The sequence below is a fragment of the Saccopteryx bilineata genome, chromosome 2, assembly GCF_036850765.1.
Source record: "Saccopteryx bilineata isolate mSacBil1 chromosome 2, mSacBil1_pri_phased_curated, whole genome shotgun sequence".
Taxonomy (NCBI): Eukaryota; Metazoa; Chordata; class Mammalia; order Chiroptera; family Emballonuridae; genus Saccopteryx; species Saccopteryx bilineata.
Window position 1 is genome coordinate 338,669,602 of NC_089491.1, and position 22,823 is coordinate 338,692,424.

The window sequence follows — 22,823 nt, forward strand, 5'->3', positions numbered from 1 at the left end:
CACTCAGATCATTCCAGGTGACAGAACTTATGATGGTCTGAACCACACTCACTGGGCAGCCAACCGTGCTGTGACACCCATCTACCATAGTTACTGCTTACCCTGACACGGAACTCATCTCCCCTCCCACACAACTGGAAAGGTCTGCAAGGAGGTATTTCGTACAATTCTTTAGCAAGTAGCCAGCATCTTAGAAACTGACACGTGCCAAGGGATCTGCTGAAGCGAAGGTCCAACTTGAGGAGCTAAAAAAGTTGCTTTGCCCAAAAAGCTGGTTTAATTCCTATCTCTATAATGCTACAAATCAAACAGTTCTCTCCAAAGAGATGAAAATCTTTTTGAAAGCAGCAATCAGCTAAGCTTTAGGGTCCAAAGGGCTTCTCTGCACGTAAACTGAATGAAAGGAACTAAGATAGTGGTGCTTGAGATGTTCAAACACAAGCAGTGTCATTTAAAAAATCCAACGCACCAAGATTATTTAAGAAATGTGTGGTTTTTTAAAAGATATTCTAATAGTATGTATACAGGATGGTCAACTACAGTCCACCGTTTTTCTACTCTAGGCACTACTCATTCACTTGCTATGCACGTTATGTAGTGGGTTACTTTAGTACCAACAACCCCATATGCTAACTATCAGCCACATTTTACAAATGTGGAGACTGAGGGGCGCTGGTAGTTTAAAGACTTTGTCCCAGGTTAGATAATTTAGTGTCAAAGTCAGTAATCAAAGCCAGACTGATTCCAAAGCTTTTCTTCTCACCACTAAGCACACTGCCAACCAGTCCCTGCCCTGGCAGGACTCATGGGCCAGGAGAAGGGGAGCATAGACATGATTCAATAACTACATCATGTGATAATAAATGCTATTCTAGTACGAAGGAAGAAAAAACAAACAATTCTGCCATCTTGCACGCAGTGTAAATAGTGAACAGAGAAGCTCGGAGGAAGAGAGGCTGACATGGAAGAGGGAGAGGGCATTCCATATGGAACAGAGAGCAGCAGAAGCTGCTGATCATAAAACACAACAGGAACATTTCAAAATATAAGCAGATGTGTTTTTGCAAAATGAATACTTTTCTAGAGTGTTCAACAAGGAACTATAATTCTGTTTGCCGAGGAATCAGATCATCTAATGGGAACCAGAAAAACATCTAGATTATTTGCTTTATGAAGGACCTAAGGAAGCAGAATTTAAAGAAAAAAATAGAAAAAAATGTCCTGATATAAAGCTGTATATAGAATGAGGAAAAAGTAAACTTAAAATTTAATGCAAAAGATAAATATATTCTTAGAAGCATTATAACCTGGAAAAGAACAAACATAAGCCAAACTATACATAGAACAGAGCTAAATGATGGGAGGTACAAAAATCCAATATAAGAAACATACACTATTTGAAGTTGGAAGCTGGGAGGAAGGCATTTCAGTGAGCACAAAACTGAGCACTGAGCACGAGCAACGCTCTGTGAGGACACACGAGGACAATGGGGAGAGCTTATGGTCCAGGAGAGGACAGACAGATCCCAAGAGTATGACTTCACCAAAACAAATTACAAAACCGCAGACACACCAACGGTGTCAAACATCTAACATCTCTGAGGGCTAAGTCTGCTATGCTAGAAGAAAACAGACCTGATCAAGATCACTTCTTGACCAGCTTCACTTTCCCAAGGTAGAAATGAGGAGGAAAATTTTCATTCTGGGCTTGTGACCAGCAAAGAACTGGTTGCCTATTGTGAACAGAAGCCCTCAAAGTCTGAGACGCAATTTCAGGATTTATAGAAGCAAGAAGCAAGTAAGTAGACTCGAGTTCCTGGATGGCAGGCATGCTGGCTATTTTTCCCATCACCAGTGAATTGCAAATGACCTATTTACCTGTTCTTTTTCCTACTAGATTGTGAGCTCCTCCAGGAAAGGGGCCTTGATTTAATTCTCTTGGTGTATAGTGAACAGTTCCTGAACTGAACCCGAGAAGTATTTATGTTTCCAAGTGAACATCCCTGCCTTTGTTTTTTGAGACAACAGCTTTCCAAAAAAAGGTAAAAAACAAACAAACAAACAAAATGCACACATACAAAAAACAAACAAACAATGGGCCAGGGTGGTGGCATGGATTAAGGAGGCAGTGCTTCACAGACCACAAAAGATGCTAAAATATGACACAATACAATAGTAATTTTAGTAAAGAAAATGGGGAGAAATCTAAAGAAACCAGATGTTGAACAGGGAGAATCTCATGGGATTAGATTTGAAAAGCTTAAAAAGATGTATGGAGGTATATAACCTACCTGTATTAGAGTATATCATAATCCTTGAAGATTAAAATCAGAATCCACAATGACTGAGGCTTGTGAAAAATGCTGAAGGCAAGAAAAAGCTACAATGTGAACAAGAGAAAATTAGGAAAAGTCAACACAGCCTGTTATCAGTGTTAAGCCCGAGACAGAAGACCGAGCTATGTGGTTCCATCTTCATTTTGCTTCCTTGTGTCTTCTTTATGAAAGAGCACAGCATCCTCAAACCAGAAAGGACCGATTAAGCAATGTATACACGAGAACTGTCCGTAGAGATGCACAACACTAAAAATAAAAAATAAAAATCTACTCGATTTAAATGAGTTTAAAATCTCTAGGTGCAGAACGAATTCTATCCCGAGGTGTTCACCCTCAGAGGTGATCACAGAGCCATTGTGAAGAAAAGAGCCAGAAGAGGAGGAGATGGCAGACTCCAGAAGCTACATGCTTATGATTAGTTCTTGGGGAAACTCTGAAACAGATGAGGAGCTGGGTGATTTCTTTAGAAATGAGTAAGATAGGTTCAAGCAAACACGATCTATTGTTCGTGTTCAGGGGCATCTTTCATGGGAAATAATACATAACATTTTGGCTAGATCCTCAGTTCCCTTTTAACTGAAATACACACGAAGTTACTCTTTAATTTTGAAGTAGAACAAGTTGTCAATGGAGGCAGGTTCTACTGACAATTGTTTTCCATTGGAAATACCCTTCTTCTACATCCTATGGTCCATTTCCTTTCCTCTTCAGTTGCCTGCCCAAACCCAAAGACTGCAGCTAGCTGCATTCCCATCCCACTGACACATATATTCTCTAAAACCAAAGCAACAGAGTGATCAACAAGAGCCAAAATGCATTTCCATAAAGAATCAATCATATCAAAGCCATTTATTCTTTGGGTAGGTTTCCTAGGATGTCATGAATATATCTTGAATTCAATAGCTTCTGGTAAGCATTCTGATGGTAACCTTTTGGGATAAGATGGTAAGGGAAGCACGGGTATCTACAGTGTTTAGGTGGATGTGCACAGAACTGAAGGTACTGTGTCAGCCTTCAAGTTTCTGTTTGAGCTACCACTTGGCATATCTTTTGACTTCATGCTTTTTTGTTATGCTTAACAAGCCCCACAAAGTTAACTTAAATATGCAAATACAAGCCAATTCTAGAGATGACAGAATCTATAATTAAAACTCTAACTATTCTTAAATTTAAATTCTTCACACAAATGTTATTAATACTGTTACTAATAACCTTTACCTTTCCCTTTAAAATCACATAGGCATATCATATCATAATCATAACGTAAACTCGTAAGATGGTAATATGCAAACAGCATATACTCCAACCACACCAAATCCAAACACATAAAAATTCAGATACACAGATTTTTAAAAATGCATTATGGAAAGCACAAGGATGGAAGATGCTAACTGGTCAGGTATATAAAAAAGGTCTAGCCTGTAAGAGCTTAATAGACTTTTTTTTTTTTTGCATTTTTCTGAAGTTGGAAACTGGGAGGCAATCAGACAGACTCTCGCATGCGCCCGACCGGGATCCACCTGGCATGCCCACCAGGGGGCGATGCTCTGCCCATCTGGGACATTGCTCTGTTGCAACCAGGGCCATTCTAGCGCCTGAGGCAGAGGCCACAGAGCCATCCTCAGCACCTGGGCCAACTTTGTTCCAATGGAGCCTTGGCTGCGGGAGGGGAAGAGACAGACAGAGAGGAAGGAAGGGGGAGGGGTGGAGAAGCAGATGGGTGCTTCTCCTGAGTACCCTGACTGGGAATCGAACCCGGGACTCCTGCATGCCAGGCCAAAGCTCTACCACTGAGCCAACTGGCCAGGGCTAGACTTTTAATATTTTAATATTTAATATGAAAATTAGGTAATGGAACTTTTAAAAGGTAACATTAGAACCATATAAATAGATGCACAATGCCTAAATTAGCAATTGTATGACATTGGGCAAATCACGAATGATAAACACTCTGAGCCTAAATTTCTTCATTTACAAAATGGGGTAATACCCCAGAAGGTATTTTTTTTTAATAAAAGAATCCTATAAACTGAAAGGAATATACAAATATGATTTTAATTAAAAAGTAAATTATCTGATCAAATCTATTGAAGTGTGAGCTTCATATTTTAAGAAAGTCATTCATTGTCAAGTAATAGCATATGTAGAGGAGAACTAAACTACAGAGAAAATTAGAAACCCTGTTAAGTGTCAAAGGGTTGAAAGAACTAAGAATGTTTCATCTACATCCAGAAGTTACTAGATAAGTGGTAACTACATTCATATATTTAATGAGAAGCATAAATGGGGAAAAGATTTTGGTTTAACCAGGAGACAAATATTCTTTAACAATAATAAGTTGCCCTAAAGATTCTCCCAACTATTAAGAAGTACAGATAGCTTGTTACAAAATAGTCATGGGGATGTGAAGTACAGCATAGGGAATATGGTCAATAATATTGGAATAACTATGTATGGTGCCAGATCGGTACTAGAAATATCAGGGGGAACACTATGTAAAGTATATGATTGTCTAACCACTATATCATACATGTGAAACTAATACAAAATAATACTGAATGTAAACTGTAATTAAAAAATAATAATAAAAAAATCTCCCTACTTAGGAAAGTATTAAGCTCCCCAAACAGCTCATCATTACTCAAAAAGAGTCTGGAAGAAAAGGTATTTTATAGGCTTTCTGAATTCTGTGCATATTTCTAAGGGGAAGATGTATGTATGTATACATACACACATACACACACACAGTGGCAAAAGTAGTTTATAGTTGTGAGTGCATGGGCTTACTTTTTTTTTTTTTTTTTTTTGTATTTTTCTGAAGTTGGAAACAGGGAGGCAGTCAGACAGACTCCCGCATGCACCCGGGTTTACTCTTTTTAAAAAAATTTTTGGAGTTTATTCTTGTATTATTATTTATTAATTATTGTATTACTTTTCATATGAATATATTTATATATTTGCATGTACACGCACATGCAGATTTGTGAGAATAATAATGAGCAACTGAAGAAAAGTGTTATAAGGTAAATTTTAAGTTTGTGCGTGGGGAGTGGATGGTCTTAGGGAGATAAGGAAAAGTCAAGACTTGAGGTAATGAAGACAGAAGGACTGATCGTGGAGTGGCGAGGGGAATCTTAACACTTAATGGCACAGTACAACCGAGTGGCAAGTTATAACTCACACCCAAATTAATCTAATTAAAAGCTTCCAGAAGTCCAGATGTTAAGAGGGCAGATCCAGGCTTTGCAGACTTCCAAAAGCATCAGACACTAACATCACTCCCTCAGCCATAAGTTTTCATTAAATGAACATTTATTAAATGTCTAGTCTGGAGCTTGATGCCACAATATTCTCTGGGAGCCTCCAGCTCCTAAAAGTCATGCTTTCTTTTTGTGTCGCTTTAGTAGATCCCTGGGAGCTGGCCGTCCTGAACAAAATCAGTGATGGCTTTGATTGTTTAGCGCCAACAGAATATTTCTAGGGGGGATGAGTTCCTCTTCAGGCTTGTATTCGAACCAGAGTATTCAACTGACTATGCAGCAGATCCTCTATAGTTATGTGTCTGCTGAAATTCCTAAGATTTCTGATGTTCACAATTTTCCAAGTTTTCTAAAAGTTATTAAAAACACCAAACTCTTTTTTTTACTCCATTTGATCACATGGCTCGCTTTTATTTCGAAGACCAGTCTCATCTTTTTCTGAAAGGTGGCTCCTATTTTATCTTAAGGGTTTAAATCAAAGTTATAACCCCCCCCCCCACAAAAGACAACTAAATTTATCAATACTGTGAAACATGATTTTGAGAAATTTTTCATAAGCCAGCTATGAGCTTCATTTTTAGACAGTATCTTTTTGAGTATGAAAACAGTAATTTGTTTTATTTAATTTCAGAAAGGAATTATTTCAGGAAATGAAGTAATTTCCTCATAATTTAAAACTAAACCAAGTGAAGATACGGGTATAGTCATGGTGATAGACATTTTCAATCCAACAGACCAAGCATGAATCTTTATGAGTTCTTCCTAGTTGTACTATTTACCCAAACCAAGAGATAGTTGTTAATCTGTTTCGAAATTGTTTTATATACATATTTGACTTTCAACACGACCATGGATGCTTTGAAATTTAACTATTTTATCTATGTAATGTATAACTGTAAAAAATAATGCTATTTTACTTTTTCACCTCCTTACTATTTACTAGGCTAAAAAATAATAAAAAAAAATTTTCCTTCCAATTTTCAAATAATGTTTTGATTTTAAAAGAATTAGTACTGGCCCTGGCCGGTTGGCTCAGAGGTAAGAGCATCAGCCCAGCGTGTGGAAGTACTGGATTCAATTCCTGATCAGGACACACAGGAGAAGTGAACATCTGCTTCTCCACACTTCCCCCTTCTCTCTCTTCTCCTCCCACAGCCACAGCTTACATGGTTCAAGCAAGTTGGCCCCAGGCGCTGAAGATGGCTTCATGGCCTCCGCCTCAGGTGCTAAAAAAAGCTTGGTTGCCAAGCAACAGAGCAGGGTCCCCAGATGGGCAGAGCATTGCCTTGTAGAGAACTTGCCAGGTGGATCCTGGTCGGGGCACATGCGGGAGTCTGTCTCTCTGCCTCCCCACCTCTCACTTAATTAAAAAAAAAAAAAAAAGAATTACTATAAGAATGCATCCTTTTGAATTTGTAAAAGATTTCCAGAGATAGTTATGACAGAATCAATTCTCAATCACTGATGAGTCTTACTGTGCAGAAAGGAAAGATGGAAGATCAGATGAATACATCCTCAAATATAAATTAGAAGCTACAAGTCTTATTTTACTAGGTCCTATAGCTCTATACTAAACTAGAACATTTTAGTGAAAAAATTAATTTTATTAAAAATTAAACATTTTTAAAACACCTTATTTTAGTCATATTGTCTAGAAGAAGTGAGTGATTTTTAAAAGAGCTAGAATAACTCAGCAGTTGGGAAAAGTTTATAATGATAGTTGTACAATATCAAAAATCTTTATTAATTTGACATTTAATCTACTCCAAAACCCAGAATATGCTTTTCTGTTTAAATGGGTTTTAATTTTAAAAATATGATCATTCAAAATCAAAAGCCAGTCTAGAAACAGTTAAAAAGTAGATTCGTTCCCAGGGAGAGAGTTGATCATAGAGACTACTAAGTCCTAATAGGGATAGAGCTTCCTCCTTTGGAAAGGGAAAATTCAGGCTTGTCAGGGTTCCTGTTGGGGAATCATACAGGTAGTGCACATTAAGATCTAGTCAATACCACCTCCTCTAATTGTGGTAAGTTACACACAGAAAGAAGCTATTTCTTCTTCGTCCAAAGAAACTGGATAGAGGTAAATACAGGCTGGTTGAGAAATAAAACCTCAAAGTATGTTATCAAACAAAGGTTGAATGGCTGTGTGTATTTATTTGGAGATTATATAAGATCTTTGCTTATTTTAGTAACAGGCTTCATTCTAGTCACCTCTCATTTAAAATACAGGTGAGGTCTTGGGAGTTTATACCTAGTGGCACTGACTACACTAAAATTCAAGCAAGGTATGTTTATACCTATCCAAGACTAGGGAAGGCAATGGTTAGGTTAATAGAGAATGTTAACAGTTCAGGAGTAAATAGAAACATACCAGGTACCAAATCTTACCATAAATGGAAAATGGGATAGGGTATATATCAGTAATCCATAAATTTAAATAAAAACATAAGTGGAACAATGGTATATTGCTCAACACCTGGCTTAAAGACAGTAAGACACTTTCCTACTTGGTTAATAAAGTCATAACTCAGGGTCTCCTTTACCTGTAGCTGGATACTCAATTTGTAGATGTAATAAAGAAAAAAGAAAACAGCTTCAGGGTGTCAGTCTTCTTGCAAATGGCAACATGTACAGTGATGTTTAAAAGCATCCCAGTAACATTCCAGATCACTAAGTTCTGCTCCTAGACACGTTATGTCAGTATGCAAGACGGTTAACAAAGCGTAAATACTAATGTATGTAGTCTTTGGAATAAGATCTCACCATATTAGGAAACAGCACTAGGCTATAAAAGTTGATTGCAGTTACCTTTCCTGCATTTCTTCTTGGACATGGTGATGACATTATCATCTTTAAAATCCTTGTAGAGATTCCCTTCTGTTTCATTACGCTGAAAACAGCCTCCTTGATTAAAAAAGAAATCAGCAGATATGCTATCATTTTCCATGGTGTAGCATATAGTTGCTCGTCAAAGATCAATCTGAGATCACACCTTTAGTGTAGGTATTGTACATCTTAGTGCCATTCATATAAGGTGTTTTTTTTTTATTAGAGTAGACACCAGGCTAAAACATGCGTGCTAGTCTTTAAACGTGCTTTGTCACTATAGAAAAATCCTGGGTAAATTTAATTCCATCTGTTTTACTCTTTATTTCAGTTCTGACATTGGTAACTATTTTAAGTTTACATTAAGAGTAATGGAAGGTTACATTTGCTCCCCACTGAAGTTACTACATGATCACTGGGCTACATTGAACATGTGGCTGCTTTGGTAACTTACAGGATATGTGATAGCAGATGCCAAGAGATGGACACTTTGAAAGCCTTCAGTTCACTATTTGCACTGACATTCAGTTGAAAGCCCTTGACTTGCAAGAACCACTCTAATAATCAAACTGGAAGACATAACAAAGTTGAGAGAAGAGATACGTTCTGAACCTTGGAAGTTCTTTTCTCCTTGAGCTACATGTTTGAAAGCAAATTCAAATGGTGAAGGCTAAGAGAACTTGAAATTGTTTGTTGGAATGTGATTATGGGCAAATCACAGTCCTTCTGAGCCTTATTATTATTATTTGGTCTTTAAAAGGGGAGGCTGTTAGACTATGTTATAGGCTTCAGAGCTCTGAAATTTTATGATTCTAATACAGATTTTTTTTTTAATTTTTCTTAGGAAGCAGGGAGGCTGAGTGCCAGATTCCCACATGCACCCCAACCAGGATCCACCTGGCAAGCCCCCTATGGGGTGATGCTCTGCCTATCTTGGGCTGTTGTTCAACTGAGCTGTTTTAATGCATGAGGCAGAGGCTATGTATGGAGCCATCCTCAGTGCCTACGGCCAACTTGCTCAAACCATTTGAGCCATGGCTGCAGAAGGAGGAGAGGGAGAGGGAGAAGGAAGGGGGGGGGAGAGAAAGAGAGAGAGAGAGAAAGAGAGATTGAGAAGGGAGAGGGGGAGGGGTGAAGAAGTAGATGGTCACTTCTGTGTGCACTGACCAGGAATCAAACCTGAGATGTTCATATGCTGGGTTGACACTCTGCCACTGAGCAAACTGGCCAGGCCCTTTTTTTAAAAAAATTATTATTATTCTTTCCTTAGGTTTTCCCAAAGAGTGTGACATGAGACATAAACTTAGTAGCAGGAGTGAAATCTGATGAGAATAAGCTGTAAAAATATTTGTTCAGATAAAACATGACCAGGAATGAGGAGCCACCATTATTGTCCCTCACTGCATTTAAATTTAAACAGGGTCTTTATTTCTTTAAAAAATATATTATTGCAAGAAATACAGCACTTATCCTGAACATGTAAATGAATCAGAACACAGCAGGAATAAATGAAAAGCCCCAGAGAGGGACTGACACTTTTTCCTGGGCCACATCTTCTAAGTGGAGGATTTAATTGAAAATTACTGTATGGAACCCAATATACACACACACACACACACACACTCAACTTCATGCTCACACAGAGCTAGGCTCACACTCTCACTTTGCTAAGCAAACCTTTTCCTACATAATGCTCATCAAATGTCATGAAGACAGAAAGACCATTATTGCCATTTACAATTATTCAGATGGCTGAATCACATTTTACCTGCTAGGGAAAGGAAGTGTCTTAAGGTCTCTTGCGCACCCCCTCCCTCCACCACTTTTTAGGAGAGAGCCGGGTAAAAGTTGCTTGACCTACACTGTAAGTGCTGCTGTGAAGTGTGGAATATTATTTTAAGTTGCAACATTGCCTTTCAGCCAGTGGGACAAAACGGGAAGTGTAGACGCAGCTGCTGCCACACAACCCAATAAGTAACAGGCCAAAGTTCTTAAGAGTTGGAGTCTTTATTCTGCTATTTTAACATTGGGATAGTTAAAGAATATTACTGGGCCACTGAATTGTACACTTTAAAGAGGTTAATTGTATGTTATGGGAATTTCACTTCAATTTCTTCCTTTTTTTTAAGTACTGGGTGCTTTAAAATCTTTAGAAATTCTACAGAAGGGGGCGTGCTTCCTAACAGTGCACAATAGTGGGTCTCAGAGCCAAACAGAAGCTGGAACAACAGAACTTTCTAAGCACAGGACCAGTTTGGAGCTTCCAGGAACCTTTAGAATAACTGTAACGTGGATTGGGCTAAGAACTAACATCAAGTCAACAGCTACCTTAGGAAGTATGGTCTGAGGGAATCCGGAGAAAATGGATTGGTTTGACAACTTCCAGTGGTTTCATGGAACTCCTAGGTACTTCCATCATATTGTCGAGGAGCTCAGATTGGTTGGGCTAGCCCTCTCAGTTCTAGGAACCGAACAGGTCTAAACCAGATTTCTGTGTAACTCAAACCCAGGAAGGTGCTCTAACACTGGGGAACAGAGAAGACTCCCCTTAATGAATCATGAAGTCTCAAGAGTGATTCTTTAGGAAAAGCTCCTGGTTGAAGAAGCCAACATGGCCAGCCATATACTAACAGCAGCAAATCACAGAATAGTGACGAGGTCCCAGGAGCAGTGGCTTCCCGATCCATCAGCATGGTTTCACACACACACTATTCTTGAACTTTGAAGCATAACCATTTTTCAATGTCATACCTGCTCTTTCTCTCATCTGATATGTCTGAAACAGGTCCAGCGAGTTAGAAATATTTTAGGGTCAGGATATTAAGGGTGCTTCCAAATTAGGTATGCTTGCTATTAATTAAATAAGGAGGGAAAATAGGTTACCTAGCTCTGTCTCTTGACCTCTATTCCACTACATCTTCAGCAATTCTTCCTAAAGGTCACAGCTAAGAATACAAACTATAATAAAAACCAAGACTAGATCAGGTGAGTAATTTGCAGGTATGTATCTATTCATATAACATATTCTCTTTTGGGAAAAACTGTTAAAATATTTTTATATATAACCAGTTAAGAATACAATTCTTTTCTTTTAAAAAGAAAAGTTCTCTACTTTTCACAAACCTACTGCTTTAATTCCAGTTTGTTCTAGAAAGCAGAATGACCTTGTCCAACAAAGAGGAGACACCTTCCCTAATGCCGATGGGAAGCTGTTTCTTCCCAGCTTGTCTGTGACCTTGGTAGGAACTAGCTCACATCTGTATTATGAGTGCCTCAACTGCAGGCTCACCATTTGCCACGCCTACTTCCTCTAAACCCTTCACATCCTAAGTAACATGTCTACCAATCCCTCACACTCACTGGGCTTACCTCCACCTGTCCAGTCTCATCTCTGGCTTTTTGCAGGCTTCCATGTCCTCCTACCGTACTTTGAGGAAGGGATGCTTACTCCACTGCGGTTTTCCCTTTGGATGATCAACTTAGAGGAAACCTGACCCAGGATTCCTACGCAATCCCACTCTTTCTAGAATTTTCTTCCATCCAGTGTAACTTCCTACTCTCGAGAAAGGACTAGAGGAAAAGCAGGTAGAGAAGAGATCATACAGGTGATAAAAGCTAGCCTTTTTTTCCTACCTCTAGCCTAAAGTTCTTTACTGTCCTTTCTCTGGCTCTCACTCATCATTCAGCAGCGTGGTCAACACACTAACCACAGCCTCCCGATCTGTCATTACCTTAACGGGACGGTACCTGTTCTTTGTCCTCATCGAAATAAAAAATCACTGAACTTTCTTCAACACACTGACACCACAGGTTCCCTCTTGCTGTAGTGGAATCTTGACAGGATTAGGCATCTCAATGTTGTCTTCTTGAGTATCTTTGTGTCCTTTTCTTCTTCACCTTCTAACCAAACTCTCACTAACAACACTCAACATTTGCTTTACCCACTCCTGATGCTATGTGCCGAACCAGAGGAAGTACAAAATCATACACATTTAGACTAAAAACTTTAAATTTGATCCTTATCTTGACTCAGCATTCTTTCATTTCTTCTCTTGAACTTCTAGGCTCATTCTCACAGGTTAATTTAATCTCTTTTCTTTATAGGCTCCCAACTCTACTCTTGCTCCCATTGTGCATTCAATAATTACTGACATGAGCCCCCTTATTCTCATTTTCTCTAATCGCACATTCTCTCTCCTAAATTTTCTTACTGTTCCTACAAGTGACAGAGGAAGGTGGATCCCACCTCTCTGCAGCTGAACCCATAACCTAACCTCATCTCAGAGGCTCACCCACTCCAAAGTACCTACAGAAATCTACTATCCTTCTGGATCGGCCCACCTTCTCTTCAGCATTGTCCATGTCTTGCTCTCACTGGTTCTATAGGTCCTGCTTTTAACAATTCAGGCATCTCACCTTTCTTAAAGCAATGCCTTCTAAGATCTACCGGCCACCTAATTAGCATCTTGTTTGTTTCTTCCCATGTGTGTTGCTAATTGTGTGAAGTACTCAGTGACTGACTTGCCGAAATTCATACCCTTGACATTTCCTCATGAATTCTAGGAATCTGATTTCTATCTCTCTTTTTATGCAAATGACACTTATAAAGGTCACTAGAGCAGGGGTCAGGAACCTATGGCTCGAGAGCCAGATGTGTCTCTTTTGATGGCTGCATCTGGCTCACAGACAAATCTTTAATAAAAATAATAATAACATTAAAAATATAAAACATTCTCATGTATTACAATCCATTCATTTTCTACCGCTCATGTTCATGGTTGCGGGTGGCTTGAGCCAATCACAGCTGTCCTCTGGGACAAGACAAAATTTTTATTGGATAATGCGTAATGTACACGGGTCGTTGTATGGCTCTCACGAATTACATTTTAAAATATGTGGCATTCATGGCTCTCTCAGCCAAAAAGTTTCCCGACCCCTGCACTAGAGGGACCTTTACTAGCCAAACCCAAGGCTTTTTTCTTAGGTCCTTTCTGACTTCTAACTCATACTACTTTCTTCCCCATTCCCAGCACTGGTCTAGTCCAGGCTAGTCTAGTCTAACTGGTCTTAAGTTTGAGCAAAGCTATTACCAAACTAATCTTCTTAAAATGCTCCAATTAAGTTCCATCTTTAACCAAAGATACTACAGTTCTGTACCATCAACCATATCCACATCAAGACTGAACTCTTCTGAGCTTTCAAGGTTTTTACAGACTCAGCCCACCTTCCTATATGACCTGTACACCTCAGATGAGTCCATCTCCTTACAATCCTTCTTCCCTCCTAACCCCTACAGACCAGGCTAACCTCTAATTCTTTGTTCAATCTGTTGCCCTTACTGTGTTTTCCCTTTTCATCATCTACACTTCAGCCATCCTTAAATTAAAAAGCCCCACACTTTTTCTAAAACCTGTCCTTGAACCAGCTCCCAATAACTTCTTTCTCTAACTTCCATTTCTACTTTATATCAGCACAGCATCCGATTAGTTTGTCAAACATCTCGTGTATGATACCTGCATGTATCACTGCCACGTAGTCTGTACAAGGAGACAACATTGTAGGTACTTGTTCAGATCAAGAGGCTGAGAGGAGAGGGACACAGAACTCAGAACAGAAGGACTAGCTTGACCCGGATAACTGGCTTTGGTCATATTTTGTAGAAAAAGATATGCAGATCATGTTTTGGGTTGTCATCCTTTTATAATTTTAAAAAAATACTGTGTTTTCAATTGTACAAATCTCTCTCTCTCTTAGAGCCAATTAAGCAGATTTGGGGAAACTTCATGATCAAATAAACAAAAAAATCCAAAACCTTACAGCTCAACATAGGAAAAAGGGTCCCCTGGTTTTCATGTATGTGTGAATAACATGGTGATCTTCACTTTGTAAGATTTCAATGCACCTACAATCCACTCCTTTCTGTTGGCTTTCTGAGGCCCAGACTCCGCGGGCGCTGCCTATAGATTTATATCACGGCAGCAGAGAGCTCTGACAGTCTTGAAGGTGCTTGGAATACCACGCAAATAGGAGCCAGGTCAGTAAAAATGTGCACAGACACAATGCTTTCAAGTTGTTTTCTTTACAAGAAGACAGAGACAGCTCTCCTGAAGATGCAGGATACTGAGTTAAAAGTACAAGACATGAGGATACACACACATGATGGATAAATACTTAAATTAGAATAAAGAATGTATGTTTTTCCTGTTAAGGCTTTTTTCACTCCTGCCAAATCAGCATATATTTAAAAATTTCAAGTATCAGTATTCAATACACTCTGTTGTCAATACAGGAGTGATAAATAATGAAATGAGTCTGAACTGCTATGGCTGTTATTGTGGTTAAAATATATCAAGAGCTGGCCTCAGAAACAATCTGAAATAAAACTGTCACTAGACTGTTATCTCTGTCGATAGGGTCTATACTTTACACAACCCTGTATCCCTCAAAATCTAGCTCAGGTCACTACACAGATTAGGCACTCAAATATTTAAATAACGCTTTGTTGAAATAAGGGGAAAGTACACAAAAGCACCACCTGGAAAAACAAAATACAACAGTAGAAAGAAAAGGAAAGTATTATCAATCAGAAAACATTTTCCAATGGAATCTTTAAGAAAATAAAGAGGCATTTGACATTCATCATAAAGCTAAAATAATTCAATCTAGGTGTCAATTTCCTAAAGTGGCACTAAAACATTTCAAGATGGTAGTTCCTAATTTTTTTTCTTGGGGTGGGGGGGTCACCAACCTTTTACAAATCTAATAACTATGAATCTTCTCCCCAGAAAAAACATGGACAAATGTATAAGCACACAAACTCATAACTTTGCAAGTATGTCCATAGGGTTCTGGACTCCAGGTATAATTCCTGATTTAAGGAATAAACTAGTCACCTTTTAAAGGTTAAGCAGGTAAAAACATAAAAATCTCCTTTATGCATGACAGATCAATGATGTAGGAACTTATTTAAAAAAATTTTGAAGATTTTTAGAATTTTTCATTCTTTATCATCATTTGGTTTGATCAGTTTATTTGCTATGCGAAATGCTGCTTTCTTGTGTGTTGTGTACTTTCTTTGTTGCTTTAGTATACATAATTATGACGATGATTTTAAGACTTCACTTTATTAAAAAAAAACATACTACAGGGGGTCCTCGGGTGATGACAGTTTCGACATACGATGTTTCGAGTTTATGACGCTTATGAAAATTTTTTAAAAATTGAGTGTTTCAGCTTACGCCATTAGCGTTGTACTTTTACACTCACTTTTTGCCATATTTTCTGTTACTACCGTACAGTGTACAGAACTGTATATTTACGCCCCTTTCCTTTGGCTTAGTTGTATTTTTATGTTCTAGATTATGATTTTACAACTGTGTGAGGATAGGTAAGTGGCTTAGGCTAGGGTGTATTTCGACTGACACCAAAATTCGGATTATGTCACTGTAGTAGGAACGAAACTGTCATTACCCAAGGACCCACTGTATTCAAAATATTAAGTAAGCAAAACAGTGAGGCTTGTTATTCTTGGCTTACAAAGTCTTGGAATTACAAAGTTAGTTAAAAGATAATCTTTAGCTTTCTGTGTGAAAACATATAAACTGAAGCCTAACTCTTCAGAAGCTTAGTCATGACATATGGTGTACGCAGAAGTGAAGAGCAAGGAGGAGGAGGCAGGAAGACAGTTCTGAGCTCTAGCAAGTCCAGGCAAACTGCCTGACAGTTGTTTGGCACTGGCTAGGACTGAGAAAGGAGAGAGGCAGCTTCCACAGGAAAAGAAGCCCTGTTTAATGGGTGTATCTCTCAACAAAGAGAAGTACATACCTAGGAGCTAAGCACCTCTTATGTCTCTGTTGGACAATCCAGGAGAGGAGACGAAGGGCTTGCCCTGAAGGCTGGAGAGAGCTGTGCTCTACAAAGCTTATTTCAGGGAGCTCAAGTTTGTTAAAAGCCCAAGAGCCTTCCTTAGCACCACAGGAGACAAGTGGGTGTCCTTGCCCCTTACAGCAAAAGTGAACCCATAATCAACCCATGATAAAAGGCTTCTAATTAGTCTACAATATTTCACTTGTAATGCTGTAACTTTCCTGTAATGTTATTCTAAAATTGCTTCTAAAAAAATGGGAGACTGTCATTTATGCAGAATTTTGCAAAAATAATTTAAATGGTTAGATAAGTACCTGTTTCTACACCCATTGTTAACCAAAAGCTATCTAATGGAAAGTAAACAGATTGTATATAGAGAGGCAATCTTGAAAACACCAACTCCACGATATTAAGTATCTTCTCCTCGAAAGGTGTTTTAGTATTATTTTAAATCTCTATGCTTTCTTTTTTGGTCTTCACATTACCCTTCTAATATTTTTAACAAATGAATGCAAATCTTTTAAGTCACAATGTGTTCTGAAAACCTCAAGAGGTGCTGACTCCTCCCTTTTTGCCAGAGGCTTAATTTATTAGGTCATGTTTTCTGAAGCAGCTTTTGTCCAAAGCTCAGAACCGAATCCAGCTTATTTTCTTTTGTTACCAGTTTTATAACAATATCAAGAAATGGTGCATTCCAAAAATACCACTTCACATTAGACCCTAATAGAGTACCCTGCTATCTTCTGTGATTAACTGAAATTAACTATGACAACTTACGTGGCCTAATTTTAGAGGATTCCCAATCTCGTCTCTTCCACCTTAGTCCCATTCTTGGTCAGGTACTTGTCATATAGTTTTATTATCACATTTCAATTATCGAACAATGAAATTTCCAAACAGATATCCCACAGAAGTACCGTTCGTTCAAAGAAAATGTTACACTACTATGGTTGCTTCTTACATACAACGTGTACCCCATATTCAAGTTTCTGATAAACCAACTGTGAATTGAAATTCTGTTTCTGAGGCATTTCCTGGTATGCTAGGCAGTGCATTAGAAAAGAGATTATATTGCATTTAGTCTATAATGATTAGTTTTTAACCGTCTATATATAATTAACAACCATTCAAAAAGAAAGTGCAAATGTGCAAATAAGAGAACAAAAACAGTTTCTAAACATGAAATGCATAATACGATATAAATCCATACAACTAAAAACAATTACTGACAACATCCTTCTTGTGCATTAAATGACACCACCAATTGTTGTTTTATATGTATTCTTTCTTAAGTATTCAAAGAATGCAATAGACATTATCTTCTTAATTTTCAAATTTTTCATGAGCATATTAGGATATTACCATTTTTTCACAAATCAGAAAACAAGGAACTACCATTACCTTTGTATATTTTCAATAATAGAGCCAAACAAGAACAATTCTAGCTAATCTCATTTGGGATCTTCATTAGTACTACAAGTTTATTTGTGAGTTAAAAATAGTATCACTCATGAGAAACAATGCCAAAATTATTATGCTAATAAATTGTGTTAAAGGCCTAATGAAGAGATACTTTAGCAGCTATGAGGTAACACACTAATTGTAGGCATGAGGAACGTTTGAATCGGCTCTTTTGGGTGTATACATTAAATGCAAAATCAGAAAGGAATCATGCAAAGATCCGGTTGCCCATGCAAGCACCCCAGAGTCTAATCCTCTCCTCTCAGTTCTGCTGTCAGGCCACAGTAGTGTGGAGACTTGTAGGTTGCTGTCCTTGTTGTAATGAATGGGAAGAGGCTGACAGTGGCATGGTCGAAACCTTCACCTCTTCTTCCCCTGTGGAAAAGTCAGTCATGGTCTAGTTACGGGTGACTAGATTGTTAACAGTCCCTTTAAAAATGACTTCAATATTTGGAATACTGATACATATATAAAATACATGCTTAATGGTTGGAATCTGGGTGTGAAACAAGACATGAATTTTAAAATATAAACTTAGCAAGTACCTAGAAAGTAGTTACACTCTAAACACACCCTTAAATTTAATACTATGGCAGAAATGAGAACAAATATAATAGATTTAGGATTATAAATACACAAAAAGGAAAAAAGAGACCAGGAAAGCCATTCTTTTCCAAGCCAATTGGACCTCTTATAAATTCAGATACTGCTAATAGTAAAAGTAGTATTTTGTAAAAAAATTAAAACCAAATTCGCAGAAGTGAAAATATTATTTTTAAAAGAGAAAAATGACAAATCCATGTTTTAAAGCAGAGATTATGTTTAGAAAAGAGAAAAACATATAACATGAATTTAGCAAATTACCATATAGCATCTGAAAATTAAATGTATATTTTGAAGTAATTAGAAAAAGGAAAATGCTAACAATACAATGATCCAATTGACTGAAAGCAAGATGACTACTTCTGGGTCAGAGAACTATACATGAAATGAGATCAGTTCTCCTAATTATAATTGATAATTATTAGACTACAAGTGACTTGTTTCACACATGAATCAAAATTCAATCAAGTCACTGTTAAAACAGCTAGTTCAGAAACAAAGAAAATTTAAAGAAAAATGCCCTCTCATAAGTAAAACTGAATGAACAGAAACATGAAAAAAAGGTCTAATTCTAAGTATATCTAGAAACAACAATGCTTGCAGACTTAGACTTACAATTATTTATTTTTCCAAATAATTTTTAGCATTATGGAATAAAAACATCTTGGCAGAATTCCTTGAAAAACATATCTGCAAAATTACATTTGGAAAGATAGCTTAACTGACAAAGAGAAGAAAAGGACTTTCAGTTTTAGAACAGGTTATTTCATAGTTTTTATGTAAATTGGCAAGGATTCCATAGACCCTATATAGATAGCAAAGAGGCTATGTAAGGGAAAATTTATACTACTTTGTGAGAACATGGCACTGATGAGTACTAAGCAAAAGATTACTTTTCATCAAGTCAATAAACTTCATTCTGTTGTGTAACTATAGGCCATATCCCTGAGCTGGGACAATCGTCTCACAAATAGATACTATTGATAAGAAGGGACTCACGAGTGTGTGAGAGCAAGAATCAATTATTACGGGAAGAAAGCCAAGTTCAGGTGCATGCCACTGATCTTCTTTATGAAGGAGAGCATCAATGTTGTAGTGGAAAACATTTCAGTGACTCAATTTGGGAGCTGGGTTCTCAGCCTAATTCTCTTACTAATTGAATGTGTGACTTTTAACAAATTATTTAACCTTTCTGGAACACAGTTTTGTCATTCCTAAAATGAAGAGTTGGATACGTCACTTTTGGGGACCAGTAAAGTCATTTTTTAGAACAAAAGCATGTGGCTCCAATAATAAAAATCTGAATGGACTTACCATCACTCCCACTAATCAAAGTTTCCCCCAAGAATAATTAACTTCAAAATTCCTTCTAAACTTAACCAAAGTGCTGCCAAGAAAATGCTGCTAAAAAAAATCCCTCCTAATTAAGGAAATAACAAATTTTAAACACAAAAATGTTTTCAATTATGCAAAGTAAATGGGAGCCACATTTCTGTCAAATCTCTGGCAACTGTCCTTCCCATGACAAGTTTCAGATTTATCAATTTTTAATGATTAACTGAAACAAATCAAACCTAAAAATTTAAATACAAGCATGTAATAAATATAGATATGGTGACCCGACACCTCTGAATATTGGCTCCTGACGGTCAGGGACCCTATTTTGCTCCACATATCTAAAGAATTAATATACATGCCTTTTCAGTGTCAAATATTGTCTAATAATATCTTAGAGTGGCTAGTCTCACTGAAACAGCATGTACTCTCTATTATCAAGAACTGACGGAAAAGCTACCCTTTGTAAAATACCATGATATGTATTCATTGCAGGTACAAAGTTGGACCTATTTCAATAGTTCAACTCAAGTACAACTGAGTTACAACTAGGGCTGGGGGAGGCAGATATTGCCTAGGTACTGAATTGCTTCAAATGGGACACAGTTAAGGTGTACACAGTATTCTAGACTTTTAGTTTCCTTCATTTCTAATTATTACTAAAAATCCTAAATCATCTGGCTACAATTATACAACTATTCTGTTTTGAGGCTTAGAACATTCAGGTTCTTGAGACAACTGCCAAATATTTACAGGCCATTAACAGTCTTCGTTATGATTCTTGATAACAATTTTAAATATTTTGGTACATTAAAACTAAAATTTCCCTAGTCATCTAAGCCTTAAAAATAATCTAATAATAAGCTTAATAATAAGTCACCATTTAAATACCAAGCAAGTATGCATAGTCAAAATCTGAAAATCTGAAAGAACAAATTCTCCCCACCTCCCACAAAAAATTTTTTTCATAAAGTATCTAAGTACTTTAAATGGAGATTTCAAATGACTAACATGAGGTCAACTACGCTCACAAATCAGTAAGTAGTTACTCACATATGTGGCATTTCCAGAACGCCTACTGGCTTGAACTATCTAGATTAAAACTGCTCTTTTTGTGCTAATGGACAATACAGTGATAATTAAGTTGGAAGAACAGATAATGGTCATGTACTAAGTCAAACAAAAGTACATAATGAAAACAGCTAAGAACTCGAGTCCCACAGAGGCATCCTCCTTCCTATCAAGTCCTCGCTGGCTGCCTGGCTGCCGAGCTCCCCCTCCTCTCATTCATTCTCTCTACCGTGCACAAAGCACCTCCTGTTACAAAAGGCAGTTCAACTGCCTCTTCACATCACGACATAGTAACATAGTCCTGCCTCTAGGCCTTTATTTTGGCATTCCCATTAACATAAAAGGTCTCTCTCTTTCCCTCCTGCTAAACCCAAATCCAAGATACCACAGTACAGATCAATTTCTATTTCTGTGAAGCCTCCCCAACAATATAAGCTCCATTAATGTCCCTGGGATTCCAATAACCTCTAGTTATCACTTTCATGCATAATCTTAATTTTATCACTTCAACTATACTTTAAAATAGTTGGAAATAGTATCCAAGTTGTATAATTCTTTTGTATTACCCACATGGCCTGGTTCATTGTTGGGCAAACAGGAGCCCAAATAATCAATATAGTTGATTTAATATTTTATTTTTAAATGTATGAAATATTTAGAGGAACAAAACTTTAATTTTGATGTTAAAATCAGTTACAAGATACACTACTACTAATTAAAATTCTATATTCCTTAATGATTAAAACAAAGCAAAACAAAATTACACTCTACTATGCTGTCTCAAAAGGAAGAATAAAAGGAATACCAGAAACCGAACACTTGGTGTTTCTGTCAGTATCATACGGAATTTAAAAATGCCGCTCTGGGTCACCTACTAACTACCATATCAAATAAACAAGTAGCATGAGTCCCACTGATGTGCAAACCACTATAGTTAAGTGCTATCAAGATTATGTAAATTCACTTCAGTGATCAACTGTTTCCTTCACTACATCAATAGCCACAAACAATACTCTCAACCCACCTCCTTGTCTTAAAAACGAAATAATTGTTGTTCACAAAGAGATGAGTGCCAAAGAATTTTGATGGCTCCCTGTAAATTCATCCATCAAACTTGCTAAAAACAAGAGAACGAATGCCTTGCTGGTAAACAGCACATGTGACAGAAACGCTGTGCCATGCCATATCTTAAAGGCTATGACAGAGGATAAACATACAGCTCATAAATTATACATGAGTGAGAAACTATTCTATTCTACTTGAGAGACTCAGAAGAGGAACAAACTCTTACCAGTCACTGCTAAAGCCCAAATTAAATGGAAAAACTATTAGGGAGAACGATGCCTTTAGATATAGAAGTCACTTGATCTATGGCTACATGAGACCTAAAAACCCAAAGGTTCTGAAACCTTCAAGGTAACAGTACAAAACCAGAAGTATTCTAGCATCACTTATGGGAACTTAATATTTCTCCCCCAAATAAAAATAGCACACCAAAAGGGAAAACACTTCTCCACAAACAATTCCCTTGTCACAGAAAGTATACTTATGCACGTATATGTCTGTGAAACATTAATAATCAGAGTTCTCAAATATTACTTTATTAAGACATAGCACAGTTTTGATGTGTGTGTATGTGTATATCAGTCAAAATAAGTAACTGCCAAATAAGTTAGAGAATGGCTTTATCCCTCATGCTCTCACTTATTACCATTTAAAAAATTTTTTTTTGAACCAGTTTACTTTTAAAGGGTATAATCATAACTTTTACCATGGTGTTGGCACCAAAATTTCAGAGCCCATTTTTCCCTTTTTCTTTTTTGTATTTTTATGCCATGTGGAAGTTTGGTAACTATCCTAGGAAGTGACATGATTCCAAGCAGTCACTAGGTATAATACTCCACCATCCTTATAAAGCTCAATATTACAAGGCATTCACCCAATTAAAAATTTTGTAGATGATGACAAGAACTTGAATATTTTTCCACAGAAATTTCCAAAACTAAGGATAAGTACTCTGTTATTCAAACTTTTCCTCCCTACCCACCCGACCACCTGGAGG

General features: G+C 37.4%; 1 protein-coding gene across 7 annotated transcripts in view; it reads right to left on the bottom strand.

Moving 5' to 3' along the window:
- CNOT4 (CCR4-NOT transcription complex subunit 4) overlaps positions 1 to 22,823 on the bottom strand; it is a 117,322-nt gene that overhangs the window by 8,473 nt on the left and 86,026 nt on the right. For 2 of the 7 annotated variants that reach the window (XM_066262360.1, XM_066262359.1), the window contains exon 11: positions 10,414 to 18,127. The exons of the other annotated variants lie outside the window; for them this stretch is intronic. In XM_066262360.1, coding sequence (XP_066118457.1) covers positions 18,027 to 18,127 — 101 coding nt within the window. In that variant the 3' untranslated portion in view covers positions 10,414 to 18,026. Of the gene's footprint in view, positions 1 to 10,413; positions 18,128 to 22,823 lie in introns of those variants that run through there. 7 annotated transcript variants of the gene reach the window in all.